The sequence below is a fragment of the Martes martes genome (genome assembly GCF_963455335.1).
Source record: "Martes martes genome assembly, chromosome: 4".
In the NCBI taxonomy this organism is placed as follows: Eukaryota; Metazoa; Chordata; class Mammalia; order Carnivora; family Mustelidae; genus Martes; species Martes martes.
The window spans coordinates 119,161,274-119,186,648 of NC_137891.1; the positions used below are offsets into that span (position 1 = coordinate 119,161,274).

A 25,375-nucleotide genomic window follows, 5' to 3' on the forward strand; every position below is an offset into this window, starting at 1 on the left:
TTCCTACTGTTACTTTCAAATTAGTATTTTTAAAATTTCCCAGTAAACTGGTGTATTTATTGGTATTGGCAAATGTCACACAAACAAAAGCTCTTTGGAGGTTCCCAATAACCTAAGAGTAAACGTTGTTCTAAGACTACAAAGTCTGAGAATCACTGATTTCTCTATATAGTTCTTTAATGCTTGCCTCTGTATTATTTAATATACCTTTTTTCCAGGTCCTGGACATTATACTAAGTAAACCTCCAGTCACAAATACAAAGAACAGAGTATTTGAAATCGCCCAAATAAAACAAATCTTCAGTTTCTTACAAGATCAGCTGAAAGCTATCATAAGTATACATGTCCCTGAAATGTGTTTGAAATTACTGTTTGACAGTGGAAGGAAGAAGCAGTTTAGATTATCAGGTACTGCAGTTTAAAACACAATAGTTGCCATGAGTGCTGAGCTGAATACTGCCTAATATACTTCCAAGTATCATTTAATATGATTTAATGGAAATGAAGCCAGTGCAAGGTATTTCCAACCTTTGCCAGGTATTTCCTATGTCATCATAGCCACCTTTTAATCGCTCTTATCTTCAAATATGCTGCCATTTAAAAAATGTTATATGCCATCCCGTCTTATCAACTCTATAGGTATGAGTTTATTAATGAATGAAAGCTCTTTCCAGTTAGAGATATGGAGTTATTTGCAATAAAACAACATTACTTAACTAATTAGGTCCCAGAATGTTTCCAACACTTGTGTCATGAGAAACAAGACAAATTATTAAAAATGTGTATGTTTCAATACATTTCAAGACCAAAAGGTCCATTTTGCCTATCATAAAGCAAAGTAATTGTTCTCTTTAATAAAGCATTTGTAGATGGCCCTGTCTTCATGAGAATTAATGTAATACAAAAGTACTTTGCTGATTTACTAATATTACATCTAAATAAACAGGTATATTAATATGTATTTTATAATGACATAAAACCAAAGACAAAACCAAAAACAAACCAAACCCTATCATTATCAGGGTGAAGAATGATTAAGTCTCCAGGCTTGGAGGGCATATCTACCTAAATCTTTCAAATATGAAAGGAAAATGATGTTAAAATATTTGCCTGAATTTTTCTGTGGGTATTGAGAATGGAACTTGGGAACATCTCTCATATACAAATGTTGGGTAGAATGTTGTATTCCCTCCTTCCTTTTTAAAGGGAATAGAGGGCTTAAGACAGTGAGCTCTGGAATTACAGTACCTGGGTTTAAATTCCAGCTCTACCATTTACTGGTGGTACAATGCTGGACAAGGTACTTAACCTTTCTGTGCCTCAGTTTCCTTATCTGTAAAATAAAGACAAGAACAGCAGCTACCTCACAGAACCATTGTACAGGCTACCTGAAAAAATACATATAACTTAAAACAGTGCTTGTTATAGATGTGAACTAATAATGTTATATTAAGTGTTACTATTACCCAATTCCCCAAACTATATAGGTCAGCCACCACTAAACCATGGTATCCAGGACTGACAGTGACAGATGGTGCATGTAGGAACCAATGGGACTGCAAATCTTCTCTTTACCCACACTAATACTCCTTTGGTCAAAGGAGAGAGATGGATATTAACATCTATCAAGTAAAAACAGTGTAAATCAAAGGGCTAAAATTAAAAAAAAAAAAGGAAGGAAGGAAGGAAAGAAGCAAGGGAGGAAGGGAAGAAAGGAAGAAGTGTTGGAGTGAATTTAGAAATAACTATTAACAAATTCTAAAGTACTGGATCACAAGAGTTGTATTATTCCATTTTATAAAATGTTGTTGAATCACCATAATAATGTAAGTATATATATACATTTTAGAAGATTAACTAATACTAAGAGATCAGTGGACGCCTCCCACCCCCCCCCCAAACCACAAAAGGTCTGGTCAATTATCTGTGTTTGGATCAGTACCTTGTGCCTAAAGCTTTAAGACTAAGGAAAGGAACAGCAATTTCTAGAAAAGAGAAAAAAGTAAATAAAACAAAATATATCACCTCTCATGTGACACACAAGGTACATATAACTTAAGTGAAAAATTAATTGCTGGATATTAATTATTATATCAGGTAACTCGCATCATGATTACACAACACTTTAGGTTCAAAAGGTGCAGAATTCACTCATTCAACTCATTCAACTCATTTGCTAAGCACTTACCAGATGAACTAGACACTGTGCTAAACACTAGGGAAACAAGGAAGAATGAAATCTAGCCCCCGCTTCAGGAAGTTCAGAACCTCCTGGAGAAGACATATGGAAACAAATAACTCAAATACCACAAATAAATGCTTTAAAAAGGGGGTTTGAATGGAGTGCTCCGGGAGCCTTAAAAGCAATATGACTGACTGCCTGTGGGGCACCAGAAAAGACTTCACCAAAGAGTTAACATCTGAGCTGGCCCTAAAAAGTGGACAGTTTTCCAGAGTGAAGGAGAAACATTCTAAATAGGGGAACAACACATGTGCCCAAAGTACATGGTGACAGTGAGCATGGAAGACAGCAACACTTCTCATGGCCGAAGCACTGGGCGTCTGAGGGAAAAAGCAGCAGGAGAAGTCAGTCTCAGGTTATGTCAGACTGTGTCTCTTGTGCTTTGAGCCAACTTGTGAGCAACGGGGTCCCAGTAAAGGTGTCCCACAAGCAAAGTGACACATCAGTTTGGTTTCTTAGGAAAATAACACTGGTGCTACTCTGGGGATGCACTTAAAGAGAAGACAACCCAATTCTGAACCTGCTAATAAGTAAGAACTCTGGGACTATTCTCATCTCATCTGGAAAAAAAAAACAAAAACAAAAAACAAAACAAAACAAAAAAAACAGCTGCTTCAGCAAAACAGTGTTTCCAAATCGATGAGCACAAATCACAAATCAATATAAACTGCCACCATCGAGACTAAAAGAACCAAAGTACAATACACAAAATTCCTCATATGAATGAAGAATTACAACGGTCCCACAGAAAACTGTTAGGACTATAGTAAGAGAAATATTCAGCCCTGGAACTAAAGTAAAGTATCTTTTTGAAAGAACAAAAAATTATGTGTACACCAAAATATCACCTATAAGTTTTACTTTTGCTTCTTTATACTTTTGGGTTCTTTTCAAAATTTCCACAATAAGCAAGTAGTACATTAATAATAAAAATTTTTTTAAAGCACATTGTTCATTGCAGTTGATAAACAATTATCTTTGTAAACATCCTAAAACTAAAATATTACCTTTTTGTCTCCTTGTTTTCGTCTTCTTAACCCTGGTCTATAATCATCTCCAAATCTCAGAAAGTAATAGTAAGAAACTAGCCTCTCGATAGGATCCCTTATGACATTAATGTAAATTGGCTTCTTCTTCACACCAAATCTGAAACAGAGTGAAATGTAAAAGGTGAAATCTCTATTTTCATTCTGTTTTGGGGTATCCTGAAATTAAAAGTTTGAGGTATAAATTCTATAAGGAAAGAAGAACATGAGTTTATTTAAATAAAATAGAATATGTGGAGAAAAGGAAATTGTGATTATTTATGTTACAATAGAGTGAAACAGGAAATAAGAATTTAAAAATTAGTGCTGAAGATAAAGAAGAGAAGGGAAATTTGAATGAAAGACAATTTTAAATTTTACTGGCAAGAATTACATAAAACATTTTAATTTTATGTAGCAATGATTTTTCATTTCTGGCCCACCAAACCAGACACCTGTTATCAATAGATACGTTAAATCCACACAAGTGTGACCACTGGAGTCTACCTTCTGCTATTTCTGATTTTAAAGACAAGAGCGAAAGACATTTGGTTTCCAGCACTGTTTCCTTGGGGAATGAGAAAGAGGTGAAGCAACAGAGGAGACAGAGAAGGCTTTAGCAACCCATGCAACCCTCAGAATCATCCAGTTGCCTCCTGTTCTAATATCCTCACTTGTCCCAGTCTTGAAACTTTTCGTGTTAACTTCACCTCTACTTTCCTTTATTCTTCATTTAGTACAGTTACCAATCATTTAGATCTTTCTGCTGTCGGCTTCCCCACAGATCTGACCTGTCCTCATCACTCCCTTCTTTTCCACCACCGCCCTCTCCCAAGGTGTCTTGTTGGCATCACTGCAATTAACCTCATTGGTTTTCTTGCAGCGGTGTCTCTCCTTTTCAATCTACCTTCCAGACCAATTCCCAACTGATATTACTAAAACACTTATTAGATCATTCTTCTTAGGAACTTGGAATAACTCAACTGTTTATGTTGACATCAAACCCAAACTCCTCTGGTTGCTAATGCCTGCTGGCCTATGTCTCAGGTACCATTTTATTGACCTTACTTTATTTTTAACTGTCCTCAAAGAAGAAACCATCTGTTAGAGTTAGGCCCACCCCTTCTACCTCTCCCAGCATATAACACATTCCTATTTCTCCTTACATGACTCTGCTAATTCTGTCTTCCTTAACTAGAATGTCATTCTCATTTTTCTGTTCTTTCTATTACATTAAGTCATCTGAAAAATACTTTTTTGGTGCACCCAATACATGCCAGCACTATTCTCATACTAGGAGTACAGTGGTAAGAAAAAAAAAAGACAAAATTCCTTGCCCTAGTGGAGCCAACATTCTATTTGGGGGAGACAGAACATAAAAAATAAGTAAATATGTGAGATGGTAAAAAGTACTAAGGAAAAAAAATGATGCAGTGAAAGGGAATAGGGACTGCCAGAAGTGGGGAGAGTACAATTCGAAATAGGGATTTCCAGGCAGGCCTCTGGAAGAGAATGTTCCTAGAGATGAAACTCCAGGAGTATGAAGCCCCCACCCCTTGCAAACTGCTAACTGCCAGGCATTTTCAAGAATAGCAAGGAGATGAGCCTGGCTGCAGCAGAATCAAAAAGTGAGTAGGGAGAAGCGGGTGGGGTGGAACAAGTACAGATCAGAGGTTTACAAGCATCAGGAGGGAAGCCTGAGTCAGCAGAGAAGTGTCACGATATGGGTTGTAATGTACGAGACGGTGACTATAGTTACCAACAGTGTATCGTAAACCTGAAGTTGCCATGGAGAGTAGACTTCGAACGTTCCCGCCGTAAGGACAGCAAGAGGATGGTAACTGTGTGACCCGAAGGATGTGTTAACTAACCTTATGGTGCTAAACACCAAACAATACATGTGTATCAAATCATCACATTGTACACCTTAAACTCACCCAATGTATATGTCAATACCTCTCAATAAAGCAGGAGAGGAAAACACCATTGGCTGCTGTTTGGGAACACAATGCAGAGGGGCAATAAAGAGATCTTGTAAAGCCTAGGAAGCCTAGGGCTCAAGTGCTATCTGCTTTTACTGACACCTGCACCCAGGAGATACTGCTCTCAGGCAATTCCATTCACTGCTTGTCCTACTAGTGTTTCTCTTATAAGTCTTACAAGCCATTTGAGAACAGGCATAGTACTGTACATTTCTTTTATATATTTCATAGGGCCGAGTATACATAAATACTTGCCCGCTGATTAGTACTAATTTGAAAGATTAAAAAAATATTAGCAATCTCTCCTAAAACAGGAATCACAATGCGAAATGAGAGACCTAAGCTTCAGTTGTGTGACTCTGATAAGAGACAGTGAAAGTTGCTTATTCTTTTCACCACTCTTGATATGTTCACTCATCTGTTCACAGAAACCTTCAATTTTAGCTCACAGCTTATAACTTAAATTTCCTTTCTTACTAAAATCTTTTTCCAAAGGCACTAAAAAGCATATAGCTAAACTAACCAATTTCACATTTCCCCATTACTTCTGCCCACTGCAATCAATGTCTTACACTCAGCAGGCTCTCTATAAATGTTTTCTACTTGGTTCTTAAGCAAATGAGCAGTGAAAAGAGAAGAGTATAAAAGAGCAAAAGCAAGGTGCCTGGATAACTCAATTCTTTCAGCCTCTGAATTACTGAAAATTAATGAACCAGGAAATTCCTAATTTACAAATAGGTGAGAACCATTTGTGTGTGAGAAGGGGTCAGCGGTCTTGACTTCTAGTTCTTTTCTCACCACTAAGTGACTCAAAGTCACTAAAATTCTGTATATATAATTAAATACTGCTAACTACAGAAAGTCCCCTTGTCAAACATCATCATAATATTAAAGCTGTGAGTTGGTTGATCGGAATAGGAAAAAATAGCATTTTTTCCACTTTACTCATTAAAACCGATAATGCAATAAACAATTTTCTCACAAGTTTTTAAAAGAGGAAGCAGTATCATTGCCAAATATATGGCACTGCCACCTTAGGCATTACAGTAGAAGCTCCATGAGGGCAGGGACTGCTTCCCTCTTACTCATGGCTTTACCATTAGCGTCCAGCACAGTGCCAGACACACAGGTGTCAAATATCACAGAATGAGTTGAATAGACTGCTGGGAAGTAGCCACTTAGGCAGCCTTTCTGTAGGACAGAGTACTCAGCAGCAAGAAGAGCCAAGGTGGGGGGGGACGACATCAGAAATATACAGTTGAGGGGCACCTGGGTGGCTCAGTCGCTTGAGCACTGGACTCTTGGTTTCAACTTGGGTCGTGATCTCGGGGTCGTGAGATCAAGCCCTGAGTAAGGCACCATGCTCAGTGTGGCATCTGCTTCAGATTTTCTGTCTCCCTCTCCCTCTGCCCTTCCCACTCATGCTTTTTCTCTCTCTCAAATCAATCAGTCTTGAGAAGAGAAGAGAAAAAGGGAAGAAAAACAAAAACACATTTGCTACCTTAACTGAGAGAGTGGAGAGTCTTAATACTAGTTAGCTACAAGGAGGGGAAAACACAGGATGATGGGGCAATGACTCCAACCTTAAAACTGTGGGATTGCCTGGGAACCCCTTTACCATTTCCATTAGCCAGTGACCACTGCGAGTCATTCTCTTGGGAATTACCTCCTTCCCATATAATCTCCCACCACTGCTTCCTCTTTTTTCCTCCCCACCCTCCCAAGTCCCTGACATATGGGACAGACAGCAATTCTTACCAAGTGGCACTGAAAAGGAGATATGGCATTTTACAAAATTCTTCTTGCTGTCTGGAAAACGACATTCTGGGGCATGGCTCTGGTGGCATTTACACGTATGAAGTATGATTTGAATGAGATAACATGTATGAACTCATTCTGAAGATGGATAAGACTGTTATTTATATATTAGGGTATGGTTACATAAACACGGAGGCAAGAGATTCTAACAGAAAACAGGCATGACAAAAATAGCATCTGGGTCATTCAACTCGGCTTCTTAGGAAACAAGCATCCTTTTAGGTTTGTGGGTTTAATTCTTCTGCCAACCAGGTAGTTTTGCACAGGGAGAAAATGTTCTCTACGGTTGCGAACTCCACATTTAACCCTGGCTGGGAATCTGAGCTATTCCTCAGGAGGGCTCAGGTAAAGAAAAGACAACCCATCTTCATTCTAGGGATATAAACTATTATTGACCTGTTAGAACATGATCTTCCTAGGAAGAGAACAGCATATTTGGTAGGAATCTGTGATGTTCTATAAAGATCAAAAGGCAAAAAATATAATCTGAGCAGCAGGTTTGTAAGAAGATATTTTAGAGACCTTATTCTTGCCACATCAGCACATGGGGTACAGCAAAGCAAGGAACATGATCTAGGCTCATGTCTTTACACCTACACTCTATATAGTTTGGATAAATGAGTAAACGTTGAGAATCGTTAAAAGAACAAGTGCATACTCAGAACATTTGAATGGGACCTTGTTGTCTAACTGGACAAAGCCTACATGGAACGTGATGAAGTTGTAAGAGGGCTGACTAGCCTTTGGAAAGCACAATACTTTGTGATTTCTGCTTCATACTAGATTTAATCTCTCTAGGAAAGCAGCGGTCTCACTGGGGACACTGATATCTTATATATATTTATTCTGGACTCTCTTAGCCCTAAAGGGTTCAGAGAAACTGTCAAATCCTTCCCCATGTGGCAGGTTCCCATGATCTTGTTTCAAAAACAGAGAATGACCTGTTGGTATTTGTTGGTCCCACTGGTGATGTTGTCATTTTTGTAGTAGTTATTTACCTCTTAAAAAGGGCATTCATCTATTATGCATCTATGAGAATGCCCCAAACTTTTAAAAAAGAAAAAAAAAAAAGGCCTAACAATACCAAATTCTGGCAAGAATGCATGGCACCTGGAACTCTCATACACTGCTGGTGAGATTGCAAATATCACAGCCACATGAAAAAACAGTTTTGCAGTGCCTTATAGAGCTACTCTACAACCCAGCAATCCCACTTCTATGCACCGAAGAGAAATGAAGACATAGGTCCACATAAAATCTATGTGCAAATGTTCTAGCAGCTGTACTCTTTAGTACCAAAAGCTGGAAACAATCTGAGTACCCAGAAATTGGTGGATGGATGAAGACTGTGGTGTATCCACACAATGGAATACTGCTCTTCCAAGAACTAACCACTGATAGATGCATACACGGGACAAATGTCAAAAGCCTTATGCTAAGTGGAAGAAGCCAAACTCAAAAGACCTGGTGACTGATTAATGTATGTGGTGAAGAAAGGGGTTGTCCAAGATGACTCTAGTTTCTGGCTTTGATATCTTTTTTTTTTTCTTAAGATTTTATTTATTTATTTGACAGAGAGAGAGAGAGAGCGTGAGCACCAGCAGGGGGAACAGCAGAGGGAGAGGAAGAAGCAGGATCCCTAATGCCGGGCTTCATCCCAGAACCCTGGGATCATGACCTGAGCCGAAGGCAGATGCCTAACTGACTGAGCCACCCAGGTGCCCTGTGGCTTTGATGTCTTGGTAAAGAAAAATGGGCAAACTTCCCCAAAGGGAATAATGGGGGCAAAGACAGAGTCCTGAGCAATGCCTGATTAAGAGTTGAGAATAAGAAGGGCCAGCATGGATTCAGACAGGGAGAAGAAAACACCAATAAGACAACGTGGTAACTGAGAGAAGACAGAATTATAAAAGAACATAACACTGCTTTGTGTGAGACACGAAACCTACTGCTTCACATACATTATCATATTTAATCCTCACAACCACCAGGAAGTAGTTACTTTAATTATCTTCACTTCACAAATGGGGAAAAGGCAGATCTGCAGTGATGCGCCTGAAACTGCAGAGCCAGTAAGAAATGGGAGGATTTAACAGTTGATCTCCCTGGCTTGGGAGACTGCCCCTAAACCATCTACAGCATTGATACTGTAGAAAGAGCTGGTCCAAGGTCAATAAAAAGGCAACTCTTGCATATTGCCTGTAATGACTACAATAACTTAAGAAATGTTCCTGTAATGTTGTGACATTACAGCAGTGAGAGTGAGAAAAAATGGTGCAAACACAAACTTTATTAGGCCTAAAATATTGTCGCTTTAATACTCTCTAGGGTATTTCAGACCCAGTGAAGCATTCAGTTATGTGTTTCTTGCTCTGACATATCTGCTCTTTACTGAGTCACCTCAGTTGTTCTGAGAAAGACAACAGGGGTGGTATGGAGAAACCAGAATGACAGTGGTAAACACCCATACTCATTTCTGGGGGTAACCACAAAGGTACACACCTGACATGCACCTGAATAAGACTGTTGTATCAAAAATAATTTTCACTGGGGTGAGGGGGGCTGGGAGAGGGTGGTGGGGTTATGGACTTTGGGGATGGTATGTGCTATGGTGAGTGCTGTGAAGTGTGTAAACCTGGCGATTCACAGACCTGGACCCCTGGGGCTAATAATACATTATATGTTTATAAAAAAATTAAAAAAAAGTTTTCAAATATCTAAGACAGATGCTGACATGTCACCCATAGGTAGCTAGATCATAGAAAATCTCAGCAGACTGACGGAAACCAGCATTCACAAAGTTTTCTTTCAGCTGAATACTACTCACTATAAAGGAAAATATCACTGAAATAAATGAAAGAGGTGTTCTAATGTTTTTATTTTGTAAAATTTGAAATCAAAGTTGAGGTAATAGATGCTGCTGGTAAGAAGGAGTATGAATGTAAAAAGGAAGGATGATCTGTAATATTTTCATTGTTTATAATGAAATATAATGAACTGATAAATACAGAAAAAAATGGAGCTTCAGCGAACAGAGGATAAGAACTACAACTTATTTATTCAACTTTATATTACCTGCACTCTATGACATTTTGAAAATGTCCAATCTATACAAATTTTTTAGTGAAAAATTTCTAAATTTATGACATTAATCATATCTGTATCATTTTAAAAACTGTGCTGTCGGGACGCCTGGGTGGCTCAGTTGGTTAAGCAGCTGCCTTCGGCTCAGGTCATGATCCCAGCGTCCTGGGATCGAGTCCCACATCGGGCTCCTTGCTTGGCAGGGAGCCTGCTTGTCCCTCTGCCTCTGCCTCTGCTTGCTCACTCTCTCTCCCACTCTCTCTCTGACAAATAAATAAATAAAATTTAAAACAAAAAACAAAAAACAAAAAACTGTGCTGTCCACCAACTGAAATGAAAACAAAGGTAAGTGGACACTAAAGAGAAAAATGGAAAAAGGAACCAGGAAATGTGCTTTTAAAAAAAAAATCGGGAATAAGACTAAGTACAAAAAGCAAGACAGAATAGGAATACAAACTTGGAACAAGGAGAGGTTTCTGTTATTATGCTACAGTTCTGAATAAAACCAGAAAACTATAGCCAAAACATGGCTTGAACACATACAGGCTTACAAATAAAATGTGTACTTCTTAGTGATCAGTCTAAACCAAAAATCACTTTTCATTTTTTATTGTCTTTACCTGCTTCCTGGATTTTGGGATATACTGAGTTTATATGCTTTAAGGGATTCTTTTAAGGCAACTGAAAAGCTAAGTGATTAAACATTTCTTTCACCAAATCTGACTGTTCTCTCCTGAAGGCAAGTATTTTAATGGATTCCACAAAGTACTATGGCAGTCAAGAATATATTTTGGGGGTGCTTGGGTGGCTCAGTGGGTTAAAGCCTCTGCCTTCAGCTCAGGTCATGATCTCAGGGTCCTGGGATCAAGCCCTGCGTCAGGGGCTCCCTGCTCAGCAGGGAGCCTTCTTCCCTTCCTCTCTCTCTGCCTGCCTCTCTGCCTACTTGTGATCTCTGTCAAATGAATAAATAAAATCTTAAAAAAATATATGTTTTGAAAAAATAAAAGTATTCTAAAAATTGGTAAGGTGATGTTTCCTTCCTCTTCCTTACTCTTCAGTCATTAGGTCTGTCAAACTAAAATTTATTTTAAAAGATACTAGTTATGGGGCGCCTGGGTGGCTCAGTGGGTTAAGCCTCTGCCTTCGGCTCAGGTCATGATCTCAGGGTCCTGGGATCGAGCCCCGCATTGGGCTCTCTGCTCAGCAGGGAGCCTGCTTCCCCTTCTCTCTCTGCCTACTTGTGATCTCTCTGTCAAATAAATAAATAAAATCTTAAAAAAAAAAAAAAGATACTAGTTACATCTGCAATAGTTCTTGACTATATACATCAAAATACATTCTTGCTAGGTGATTTCTTTCAGGTGTTTGTTTAAAATCTTGTAAAAGTCTATTGAAATTTTTCACAATACTTTTCATTTCCAAAAACATGAGACCGATTATGAAAATATTCGAAACCTTAAACATTCATGTTAGTATTTAATAAATGAGATTAATCTTTTCAAGAAACTTTATACTTTTCAACTGCAAGAACCCCAGCATACACCAGAGCTTCAAGCACAAGACTCTTGCCAAAAGCAAAAGCACTCAATATATTATTTTAATAATGGAAACCTCAAGTATTAGAAACCAAGCTGTGTGTGGAAAAAATAAATCATTTAGGTGGAAGGGTAACAAACATTCAATTGAAGGATAATGCAGCCCTGAGGGAAAATATGCATATGAATGGAGTTTATGAAATTGGTTCAGTGCCTCTGCAAAGAAAAAATAATTAATTTATTTTAAAGCTACCTATAAAATGTTTTCAATATTGCAGTATGAATTATTTACAGAAAACTGTACATCTAATTTTAAAGCTATCATTTTACTGAAATATCTTGAGTACTGTGGAACTAGAAATAAAAATACATTGTTTCATGTATGTAATATCTGGGAGATTCCCTTTTAATTACATGCTCTTCAAAAAGTTATGGGTTAGTACCTAAATCAGTAATAATTCATTCAACTCTTTTTCTTTTCAAATTTAGTTTTCAAATTTGACACAGAATACTCTAGAGTTGACAAATACATGAGAGTATATTACTGTGAAGTTATGACTACTAATGAAATGACTGAGGGAATACGTCTGAGCTTAAATCATTTTAAAAATACATTTTAAAGATGTCTTTTAAGTTAGTAAGGCTGTTGGAGAAAAGATCTGGACTTGAAGTTTTACCATAATGCTACAAAAAAACATTCAAATGGATTCACAAAATAACCCATGTTTAGAATATTCCTCTTGCTCTCCTAAAATAATGTCACTTGCTTATACAAGACACATAAACAGAATAATGATAAATAACTTTAGAGTATCACCTATATTTAGTCTACTTCGAATTTCTAAAATTACTGCGACAATAATCAACTTATGAACACTAGAGGGCAGTAAAACACCAGAAGGTGTATTTAAATTACATCTCTAAAAGTGGCAAAGGCAAGCCAGTACATTTTTTTTTAAAATCAGAATCATAACAATTTAATAAATGTGTTTCTCTTTAGGTTGCTAAAGTATAAAGCATTCTTTAGCATATCATTTTGGTACAACTTACTTTGCAAAATCCAAATAAGAAACATGTCCATGATAAAACCCTGGTTTCATCTCTTTCCAGGAAGTTATATTCTTTACAAAGCGTACCTAAAACAGGAGAACACACTCATTACTGAAGTTCAATATAAAGGAAAATGAAATCTGATGAGAGCAAAATACTTTCCATTTAGACATTTAAAACAAATCACACCAGTTTGACAATTACAGAGCTTGAAACACAGGTTTCAACTAAGGAGAGCACAGTGTGATCTATAATTACCAATTCATCACAGAGGGAGCTATTATCACCACACTCAGAGGAGTGAGAGAGAATCCTGAAAGAAAAACCCACACAGTGCAATCATTACAATGCTGCACCGTGAGTAATTCACATGGGTGAGGGGAGCGTGGGTACCAACACATGCCCGAGTCTGTTTTTTACTCCCAGAGACTTGTTATTCATAAAAATTCATACTTATTAATGGCTCAACAAATAAAAAGTAATCCTCAAACCAAAATGATTAAAGAAATGATGATTATCAGAGGACTTTAAAGAATAAAGAGAAGATATCATTAGCTCATTGATAAAAAAGTAAATATGCTGAAAAAATTTTTTTAAAATATTTTATTTATTTGACAGATAACAAGCAGGCAGAGAGGCAGGCAGAAGGCGGGGGGCTGGGGGAACAGGATCCCTGCTGAGCAGAAAGCCTGATGCGGAGCTTGATCCCAGGACCCTGAGATCATGACCTGAGCTGAAGGCAGAGGCTTATTAACCCACTGAGCCACCCAGGCGCCCCTGCTGAAAAAAATTTTAAGAGCTGATATAGAGCTTGATAAGCCTAAGTACCACTAGCTACAAAGCAGTGATACACTATTTCTCAAAGAAAAATGCATGTATTTTTGATAAGCAAATTTCTGCATGAAAAGCAGCAAGCAGTTGAGAATGTCTTCTGGGGACTAGGTACAGTGTGGTGGTGAAGGTGGAAGGGTCGGGGGCCCACCACCCTAAACTGCACTGAATGTTTCTGCAAGCTGTGACCTCAGCCTGGAGCACAGGCCTGTGAACTGCATATTTCTGACACTTTATCAATCTTGCATTTACATTTTAGAAGAGAGTTAGTCACATGGAGATATACTGGACCACTTCTACCAGATTAGTCGATAAATTAATGGCAATGAATGATGATAGACGCCTCCCAGAAAAGGCCTATTGGTAGTGCAGAGCACAAAACAGTGCAGAAGCAGCCACATGTCAGAGAAGTGAGCTAGGGAAAAACAGAAGGTTCTGGGGAAATTTATTTTTTAGGGGAAGCATTAATAACTCATATACTGGGGTGCCAGGGTGGCTCAGTCGCTTGGGCTGCTGCCTTCAGCTCAAGTCACAGTCCCAGGGTCCTGGGACTAAGCCCCATTATCAGGCTCCCTGTTCAGTGGGAGCCTGCTTTTCTCTCTGCCTGCCACTCCTCCTGCTTGTGCACTCTTTATCTCTGACAAATAAATAAATAAATCTTAGGGGGAAAAAAACCCCTCATATTAAGGGAAATAATCGGGTTCTTAGAAGGGAAGTTATAGGAACCTTATCTTATTATCTTATACGTACACACACATACTCTTAAATCTGAAAATTGAACGCAGATAAAATTATGTTGCATTAGAAAACACACAATTATATTTCAGCAGATATTTACGATTTTTCCCCACTGGAAAAAAAAAAAAAAGAGCCAAAAAAATGTGTGATTTGAGGTTCTCATGTTCTTTTCTATCTGCTAAGGTTCCAAAGAGAATGAAAATATCAAATGGCAAATGAAAAGAAACAGAAAATTAAAATTAGATAACCTAAAAACTGAAACCTTAAAAAAAATTCACATGTTGAATATGAAAAGTCCTTATAAACTGCCACTTACTGGTAAATTATTTCATAAAAGCCTTTGGTTTTGTGAAAATCAGTTCCATTATTTCAGCCAAAAATGAGAGGGAAGTAGAAGGAAAAGAGAATAGGAATGGGAGGTGGTGGTTTAAGGATACTTAAGGCATATTTAGCGATTCAGCTCTATTTTCCAGAAGCCCGGATTTAATGTGGATGTGATGGTGTGGGAGAGAAATGAAAGGAGGTGGCAGGTTGAAATCTGGGAAAATGGTGTCCTAGAAACCACATGTTAGAGAGGATCAACAGTACCACCCTAAACGTACACTATAGGTAAAAGACTCAGGTGGAAATAAGAAGTAGCTGTAAATATAAACTTCAAGGATACTTTTTTCTTCCACCTTTCTTAAGGACAGTCAGGGTTAAACTGAACCCTCCTAAGGACACACTTCCTTGTTCCATGTGCCCTTCACCGTCCAGTGCAGAGCTCAGGAAGCTAGATAATGCCTGGACTGCTGCAGGGCTTCTCAAACTCAAGATGCAAATGAATCATCTGGGATTCTGGTCAAAATGCAGATTTTGATTCTGTAGGTCTGGAGTGGGGCCCAAGACTCTGCACTTCTAACAAGTCTCCACAGGATGGCAGGTCAGTGGCTCACACGGAGGAGCAAGGCTTGAGCATAGGTAGGACTGGGAGTTACCACTTGGCTTTATTTACACAAAGCTTGTTTTTGTACTGCTTTGCCAAGGGGCCCTGAGGTCTGTAAAAGCTCTTTGGCAAAGATACACTCTCATATTCACTGCTTTTATGATAAGGAAAAAAATGTACTGAAATAGAACAGATTTTTAAAGATTACCTTGTAAGCCACCGCAATACATAAAACAGAAGTAAGGACAGGAGCAGAATGAACCCTGCCTACTCCGTCTCCTTCTACCCGCACACAGTGATGCCTGAAGCATTCTGGAACCAAAGCATTCCAAGAAACACAGTCTAAAAATGAATGAATTGGGAAAAAGGGTTGTGTTTCCAGTTGGGACTGAGAGAAGAGTTGAGTGATGGTGGAGAACAGAACAAGGCATGAATCTTCCACTGTCGTCATCAACTCAAAGTCTCTTGTTTAGAGAATCAGCATTTTAGAGGTTGAAGGGACTTAGGATATCCTGTCCTTTTTATTTTATAGATTAGAACACTGAAGCTCAAAACGCACATACCTTAGATTTTGGTCCAATCATCCTTCTATATCACAAGCTAATTTTCTTAATTTCTTATTGTTCAATTTAAGCAAAGAGGAAAAAAACCCAGAAGGATGTGAAAAGAAGGGAGAGTAGCATTTGTATTATTATTTTGATCAACAAACTTGGGCATTGAGAATTTCAAGTCTTATCCACTGCTAAGAAAACCCCTCAGGTCCAGTCATTCAAAACTCCTCATCCCACAAGCTTTCAAAGCTCTGTTGATACAGCTCTCAAAATTGTTCATCTTCTTCATCACATTCATTATAACCTCCACGTCCAATCCACCCTGTTCACTATTCTCGTACTGGACAACCATTTTTGCAATGACCACTGACTTATTCTTGCCTTTTTATTATCCTGGGTAACCACAGAGATTGCTGAACACCACTAGTCAAAAGTAAGAGACCTGCTTTAAATGTTTAAATAAGACCTTGCATTTTATTTTCTAAATTCATTCTGAGGTAAATTCATATGGGTTATTATTGCTTTTAAATTCTCTATACTATTATGTTAAAGTCTGTCAAAACACAGAATCTTTCTCTAATCTCCCAACTATGAGAATACTGAAGGTTCCATATTTAATATATATGTGCATGTTTTTTTCTTTCATCTCATCAACATTTAAAGTAATGTGTTAAAGTCTCATTAATAAAGCTGTGGCTGATTTACAATTTGCAATAAATCAGAAGATGCTGAGTTGAGACTGACCTTCCCTTTACAAAAAAGAAAAAAGTGCTAAGCAAACAAATGATGTCAATAAGGTTCAACTGGTGGTTCAGACTAATCTGGAGAATAGGCAGAGCATTTAGAAGAGTCATTTACATATTGCTGAAATTCTATAACCATCCTTTGACCCCCTTTTGAAGAGCAACCTTTTTATAAAGTTTCCTTTTCAAGGCACCTGGGTTGTTCAGTCAGTTAGGCAGCTGACTCTTGATTTCAGCTCAGGTCACAATCTCAGGCTCATAATCTCTGGGTCTGGCTCTATGCTCAGCAGGCAGTCTGTGTCCTCTCCCTGTCCCTCTGGCACACTCTATTAAAATAAGTAAATCTCAAAAAAAAAAAAAGTTTCCTTTTCAAAGTCTGAATTTAGCCACTTCTCCTTTTACCAAGTGAGCTGATTCTCTCCAAACTGCCCCCTGCAGAATTTTCTCTGCCTCTCTTCCTCCCTCCATCCCCACTCTCACCTTTTCATCTGTCAGCCTCACTGCAGTTCCCCTCCACCATTTTCTGCCCTCTCACCTCTCCTGCACCACTCGCCTAGCCTTTCAGTTTTTCTTCTGGTTTTCCTCTGCAGTGGGACATCCTGCTCAAGACCTCGAGATAAGGCTCTGGAATAGGTAGGAATGAGTGGAAGTGGAGATCAGGTGAGCAAACCGGCACCCCGTTCACTGTCTGGACTCTCACCGACTACACTTGGCACTAGTGAAAGGGAAGGTGAGTAGGTGAAAGGAGCAAAGCATAATCGTGGCAAATGGACTTAAGGAGACTGAAGACGGAAGAGACTGAACACAGTGGCTCGGGGAGAAGAAATAAAGTCACCACAGTGAATTTATTCAAAGAGTATTTCCATACTCTGATTGAAACAGGCTATCAAGAAGGATGTTTCAGAAGTAGTTGTTAGATATACTACATGAAAAGAGATGTTTTTATAGCTAGCCTGGAGCAGATCCGAAACTGTGATTTCTGTCAGGTTTTATAACTCAAGCAGAGTCAGGCTATCAAGTCATCAGAGGAGACCTTTAGGGAAAACACAAGCGATGTAGGGAGTAGTGCTGTGATTTATCTGCTAGTGGACTCAGACCTGAACCAGTGTGGCAGAAAAAGCTAAGAAAGCACCATCTCTTAAGAGTGTACCTAGACCTACATTCTTAATAAGATTCATCTCAACATTAATTATCTGAAAGAACTTGTTTTCACTATCTGTGAGTAGGAATGTCATCCTGACAATCCTGGCCAAATTCCAACTTTGTAATTACTACCTGGTGAATGAATACTACTATTAACTTGGGTAATTACTATTTACCAAACTCCTACTCATGCCTATACTTAAATAAACATCCATTGTACAGCTGTGGGTAGTTTTAGGAGACTAAACTAGAGAGGAAGTTTTCTACACAAAAAGGAAAAGTGAATAACAATTGGATAAAATATAAAAAAGGTTCAGCAGCAACATAACATAATATTTCACCAAAGTCCAGAACTTTCCGTTCAGTCCTTTCTGCAAGAGAGGGGTGGGTGTGTCCCAAATCACCTGAGCTAAGGGGAGAACATATTACCATCAATCAGAGGGGCTCATTCTGCCAGTAATCATCATCACTGGCATTGTGCTCAACTAAGAACTACTTTTAGAACCTAAGTCCATTCATTTGTTCTCTCTCTCATTCATTCATTCAACAAAAATTTTATGGAGCATATGTACTGTGTCTCAGACACCATTCTAAACACAAGAATACAGTGGTGAATAATATGAACAAGGTTCCTGCCTTTTAGGAGCTTATACAGAGGAAAAGACCAATAGAAAACAAATAAATCAGTAAGTAATAGGAAAGATACATAAAGAATGATGATGGTGTACTATAACTTGGAAGAAGTATTTAATATATAGGATAGCCAAGTGAGGTTTTTCTGAGAGGGTGTCATCTAGAGGATGTTAAAAGGATAACATGAAGTCAATGGTGAGAGACCAGTCTAAGATAGACTGCTAAGTGCAGAGGCCTTGAAATGGGAAAGGTTTGGCACATTCAATGAACCAAAGGTCAGTGTGGCTAGTAAACAAGAAGATGAAGTAACGGACATGGGCTAGATTTAAAAGGCCTGTTGGCCAAGGTAAGGAATTTGGATTTTGATGGGGAGGTTAGAATATGAATTTAAAGACAAAGTACTTCACCATCCTGGGAAGTCTATAATACGCATTTTCACATAACCCACCGAGAACTATGTTCTAGATGTTTGCTACTCAAACTGTGGTTCAAAGACCATAAGAATCAGTTTGGGCCTCAGGTTCCATCTTAGTCCTTTTGAATCGGAATCTGCATTTTAACTGGTGATTGATATACACATTACAAGTTAGGAAGCACTCATCTTAGGTGTGGTCTGGAAAATCAGAATCTGCAATAAACATCAAGTTATGCAAAAGACCAGAAGGTGCCCTAATAGCGAATTAAAAGAAAAAAATTACTAAGTTGTCCTACAGAGAATGCAAATTCTAGATATTTCCGATGTGTAGAAGGGAGTTAAATATGATCACAAACCTAAACAGATGAGTAGATAAGAATTATGAAAGATCCTAAAAGACGCTGCCACTTAATACCTATCTGACAGTTACTTTAAAGACAAGATGTTCTCTAGAGCAGAGATAACTTTCATGATCACAGAGTATGCTTCATTTTCTAACTACAGGAGCTAATGAATCACCGGTCTCCTGCCAATCCCTACCAATTCACTGAGTAAAGCATGCCTCAAAGATAGAATTCCCATGACTGAGTCTGTCTCCCTCCCATGGCTTACTCTTCCCACCCCTCATATTCTCAAACGTTTATCTTTTCATTCGCTTGTTCGAACTTTCCCTCTTAATTTATTCCAATTTCATAATTCTGAAAGATCCCTGAACTACAGAAAAGTTGAAATAATACAGTCAACATCTGTATACTCATTCACTAAGATTCACTAACTTCCCATTTTTGCCTCTGTTTTCTCCATATGCACACACACACTTAATTTTTTCTGAACCATCTGAAAAGAAACAGCAGACATTTTTGATCAAGGATCCAGTTACAAATCACACATTACATTAGGATTTCAGATCTCTTAGTCTCCTCACCTCTAGAGAGGACTGCCCGGCCTCATCCCCAAACACACCTTGTTTGGTTGTCACAATGTTGATACTTTACAAAAGTTCAGGATAATTATTCTGGAGAATGTTCTAACAAGATGGATTTGCCTGTTCATTCAAGATTAGATCTGGATTAAACATTCTGGTGAGAAACATTTTGGGTTAAATAATTTGGTGAAAGGGACGCCGGGGTGGCTTAGTTGTTAAGCATCTGCCTTCTGCTCCAGTCATGATCCCAGGATCCTGGGACCGGGTCCCACACTGGGCTCCTTGCTCAGTGGGGAGCCTGCTTCTACCTCTCCCACACCCACAGCTTGTGTTTCCTCTGCCTGTGTCTCCTCTGTCAAATAAATAAATAAAATATTTAAAAAATAAAATAAACAAATAAATAAATAATTTGGTGAAAATACCATAAAATTATGTTTTCTTTAAATAATCTTCATCATTTCTATATCCATGCTTTATGTTCCATGTAAGTTACAAATAAGCCTTCTGAAAGATGTGGCCTTGCTTTTTATTTCTTTAGGAATATAGCACAATCCCTGTATGTATTACATACTCAGTAAATAAACGAAACCTTGAGAGCAGAGTGGACAACTGTTTCTAAGGATGGCAGAATATGCAGAGATAGCTATTACCTGCTCAACAGTTTCATACCTGACTCAACATATTTGGACTTTGCCTCTAAAATTTGAGAAATAATTAAATATGTGAACAGTTTAGCATAGTGCCTTGTATAGTATGTACGAAAGAAATCCAAGAAAGAGCTGGAGCTAAAGAGTATTTCTCTACTTTGCCCCACACAAACATATTTTAAATGCTGCTCATTATGTAATCTCACTGCTTTTAAGATAGTGTTTATGCTTCTCTTCTAATTTTTTTTCCTATATATAACTAACAAGCTATTGAAAGAAAAACAGCTTTATCTCATCCAAATGCAACTGGGAAAATCTATCACTACATGATGCCTGTAAATGTCATATGTGGGCAGCTTCCAGAGATTACTATTTCATGAAAAAAAAATGGTTAGTATCACTGTCAGACATCTTATAGCTGTTATACAACTTTGTAATGCTGGACACAAAATAAGCAAGGTAACTATTTTTCTAAAAAATACTACTGAATAAGTCTAAAATTACTATAGGAGTATTAAGAGATGTTCCTTTAAGCCAAGATGTATTTTGAAAAGCAATCAAGCAAAGAAATTTAAATCTACCACACACTATAAAAATGGATTATTTAGGATACTTGCCCTTGGTATTCAATATTACATAATGAATAGTTTTTATGACCCACTTAGCTAAATAAGCTCATGTTTCTTCTCATTTACAGAAGAGTTATTTAGTTTGGCTGATGAATGTAGATTTTTGGTTTTATGAAAAAGAGTAATTGAGGATACTGCAGAGAGCCAAGAATTATATGGGCAGATGGTATGCCATATACTATTAGACTTTACTAACAACTCTCAAAGAAAGCAAACCTTAACCTTATGTATCAATGTTACTCTCTTGCTTCAGAGTAGGATAATAGTCAGCTCTGTAGTAAATAAATTCAGCTGTTTTCAGATACATTCTTAACTGTATGACTATCATAAAACCTTTCTAATAATGCTACCTTAACATATTTAATCCTAGACAGTATTTCCAAATATTATCTTTTCTCCTCATAGGGCCCAATTCCCATTCCCTTCAATATTTATAGAGAATTCTATTAATTTATAATTATAGTCAGAACTCCAGGTGTGGAGAAACTGTGTGCTATTGCTAAAGAGATAAGTGATTTTTATTTCATGAGATAATTTCCTCCACTTTTCTTAAGACTATTTCATATCTATCCATTTGTTTATCTAAAGTTTCTTGACAAGTTAAAAGGCAAGGTTATGTTAAAAATATAAGCCACAATTTCCGTTCTCCAGGAGTTTGTAGTTAATATTACATAAATTACTAGTAAAGGTGAGATGAAGTTTAGGAGGCTAGTCACAAAACTGAACACAGGTATTCATTAAATAAAGATTTCTCTATCATAAAATGAGACAAAAAAATGATTTCTATTGCAAGGCATCTTGCTGAAAATATTTCCTATTTTTAAAAGGATACCATAATAAACAGTATTATTTTCTCTTCAAAAATTCAAGCTTTCAATAAGTTCATTAATTTTATAAATATTTAAATACATATAATATGCAAGGAAATATACCAAATATTGTAGAAAATGTAAAATTATAGAAAAGTTTGTTTAGCAGGGGCACCTGGGTGACTCAGTTAATTAAGCGTCTGCCGTAGACTCAGGTCATGATTCCACAGTCCTGGAATGGAGCTCCACATGTGGCTCCCTGCTCAGCAGGGAGGCCTGCTTCTCCTTCTCCCTCTGTGCCTGCCCCCCAACCCCAACTCATGCACACACTCTCTCTCTCAAATAAATAAAATCTTAAAAAAAAAAAAAGTTTATTTGTTCCTGTTCCCCAAGAGACTTACAATTCACTGGGGTCCGTACACATATCCCTTAAAATGCTTTTGCCTCTTGAGATACAAAATATGAGTGAGGAAGTGTCAGAAAACATTTACTTATCTCCTACATGTTTACCTGGTCTTGTAGTGACATCACTGGATTATTTTTGGTAGTGTTGATGTGAAGAACATGATACTTATTCTTTGCACACAGATCATAGGCAATATTGGTAAAGGAGGTGCTTGCAGTTTTGGGGACTCTGTTATAAATGATCACCATGTCCTCTTCCTCATCCAGCGTGGCCTCTTGCCGAGGGCCATCCATCGTATGTCGCTGCTCAATTTCTCGAACTTCATGTCTTGCAATTGCCCTTTCTGCAAAGAAAAACAGTTGTGAGCTCACTTTTTAAAGACAATGAAAATAATTTCCCATTCCTCAAACATAATTTTCCAATTTAGAAATGAGTAAGAGCACCTGAAGAAATGTTTTGAAGACCGAACATTCAGAATTACTCTCTGAAGGATAATACACATGCATATACAGAAAAACAGAATAAAAAGTCATCAAGTTTAGAATACCACAGACCGGAGACCGGTATAGTTCAAAAGTCACAGTTTTTTTTTTTTTTTTTTTTCAGATTTAAAAAATATATATTTTATTGTTTATTTGAGAGAGAGTGCGCACACGTGCAGAAGCAGGGGGAGTGACAGGCAGAGGCAGAAGGAGAAGCGGGCTTCCTGAGGAACAGAGAGCCTGATGCAGGGCTCCATCCCAGGACCCTGGGATCATGACCTGAGCCAAAGCCAGATGCTTAACCGACTGAGCCATCCAAGGTGCCCCACACTACATTCTAATAGAATAGAATTTTACAGCCTGAATTAACTCTCAAACACACAAAGACAGATTGCATGGATACTAAACTTCACAGTAAGAAGTGCACTTAGAAAATAAGTCACTTGGAATTTAAGCAAAGATTTTGAAATTTATACTTAGGATTTAATTATTTCCTCATTTATCAAAAGGTAGCAGGGCAATGGTTATAAATGCTGGAGTGATTTTAGGTAACAAGAGTAGAAACTATACCAATACAAAACCTTTTTCTTTTTGGTGTTGTACTACATTCTAAGTTTGGGCTATGTTTGTTTGTTTGTTTGAAGATTTTATTTATTTGTGAGAGAGAGAGAGAGCGAGCCTATAAGCAGGGAGAGTGGCAGGCAGAGGGAGAGGGAGAAGCAGGCTTCCTGAGGAGCAGAGAGCCCAAGGTGGGGCTCAATCCCAGGACCCCAGGATCATGACCTGAGCCGAAGGTAGATGCTTAACTGGTTGAGCCTATTACTATTATTCTTTGTTTAATATAAAATTCAGCTTTGAATGTTTTTTAGAATAAGGAAGCCAGCAAGGGGAAAGAGAGGTATCAGGGGATAAAAACCTGTAACAAGATTACAAGTTACCTTGCACAGAGACAGCTGCCCACACATACCATGCACCCTCCTACCACTAGAACTTTCTGTAAGCTGTTTCACCTGCTTTGAACACTACCATTTTCCCTGTACCATAACACTGCCTAGTGAACTCATGAACCTCCACATGGAATGTCCTCATTGCTTAAAGGGGAAGGATTATCCAATCTCCCTAACTAGGTACAATCATACACATAATGCATACATATATGTCTCACATACCACGTGTTTCATAATAGCAATTTTTTAATATTGTATGTGTTATTGGTATCAGTCTACTATAAGGCATGACTTAATACAATGACATGAAAAAGCAATGAGGTACAATTAGAGTAACAAGCACAGGCTTCAAATACTGTCAAACCATGCATTTTATATTTTGGATCAGAAGATATGGTCACATTATAGAAAATATACCCTGAGCTGAAAATTCACATTCACAAGACTTGAATAAGAGTTCCAGTCCTGCTACTTACTAGCTGTGGGCTTTCCAAAACAGGAGGAGAAGTGCATATGTTGTATATGTATATGCATATATATTTCCTTTTTTTTTCCTTCCCATTGGGAGAGCTAGATGGGAATGTGCAGAGAAGGAAATGAGCTTAATGTTAAGCACACTGCTGAATTGCCTGGGATATCCAGGAGATGTTATGTAGATAATTGGGCACATAGGTCAAGAGTTGAGAATAAACATTCAAGTAGAAGACATCTGGGAAAACCATGGAAATGAATGCAACTGCCTACATAATCTAGAATATGTAGCATGGGAAAGAGACTCTGGGACAGAATCTTAGGAAATACCACCATTTAAGGAGCAAGTAGAGACAATCTACAGAAGGAGGCTAAGAAGAAAGAAAGAAAGAAAAAGGAAGCAGGGCAGACTTTCAAGAATCACATGCCACATGATAGCATATTACTTTTCAAATTGACAGTGCTTTCCAAATGGACCTATAAATCAAGGTAATATATGAGGCTATAAGGATCTACATAAGCTTTGGAAGCTATCTCAGGTTAAATTCAACCAGTATTTATTGAGAACCTACATATATTATTATATTCAGTAATTTTTAAGGACTCTTATCTCCCAAACAACCTCAAACTGTCATCAGATCCCAAATTATTATGATATTATTACATACACACGTTGTCCTCTTTCCACAAAGGGAAATAGAGCAGTGCTGCTGTCATTTAAGGGCTGACGGAAGTGTGAGAGGTCTCCTCAAGCAACCCAGATATGCATGAAATTGCCTTTAAAAGATTCACCTACAAGCAACAATGCTGGATTTACCTTAAATGGTTTTTCTGAAATCAAGTACTTGGAAAAGACTTTATGTGTTCTTTCATATATGGGTACCCATTTTACCTACAGAATACTCAATGACTAAACAAAATCTGTGGGCACCTGGTGGCTCAGTCAGTTGGGCATCTCTGCCTTTGGCTCAGGTCATTATCCCTGGGTCCTGGGATGGAGCCCCACATCAGGTTCCCTGCTCAGCCAGGAGTCTGCTTCTGGCTCTCTGCCCTTCTCCCTACTTGTGTGCTCTCTTTCTCATTCTCTCTCAAATAAATAGATAATTAAAAAATAAAAGAAAACTTGCAATACTAATAGTTTTTATAATTACTCCATCTACTTAATAAAATTTTACATGCCCAGTAACTGTCAGGAAAATTAGCTACTAAATTAAAAAAATATTTTATTTTACTTTTTGAAGATTTTATTTACTTGACAGAAAGAAAGAGAACAAGCAGGGGGAGCGGCAGGAGGAGGGAGAGGGAGAAGCAGACTCTCCACTGAGCAGGGAGGGAACCTGATAC

The 25,375-nt window shown here is 37.9% G+C and overlaps 1 protein-coding gene across 2 annotated transcripts in view; it reads right to left on the bottom strand.

Annotated features, from left to right (window-relative positions):
• The window catches only part of HS2ST1 (heparan sulfate 2-O-sulfotransferase 1), a 172,034-nt gene that overhangs the window by 12,616 nt on the left and 134,043 nt on the right, over window positions 1–25,375 (bottom strand). For both annotated transcript variants that reach the window (XM_080802019.1, XM_080802018.1), the window contains exons 2-4: window positions 22,236–22,474; window positions 12,737–12,822; window positions 3,250–3,388 (exon numbers count right to left, since the gene is read on the bottom strand). In XM_080802019.1, the coding sequence (XP_080658145.1) occupies window positions 3,250–3,388; window positions 12,737–12,822; window positions 22,236–22,474 (464 nt within the window). The remainder of the gene's footprint in view (window positions 1–3,249; window positions 3,389–12,736; window positions 12,823–22,235; window positions 22,475–25,375) is intronic.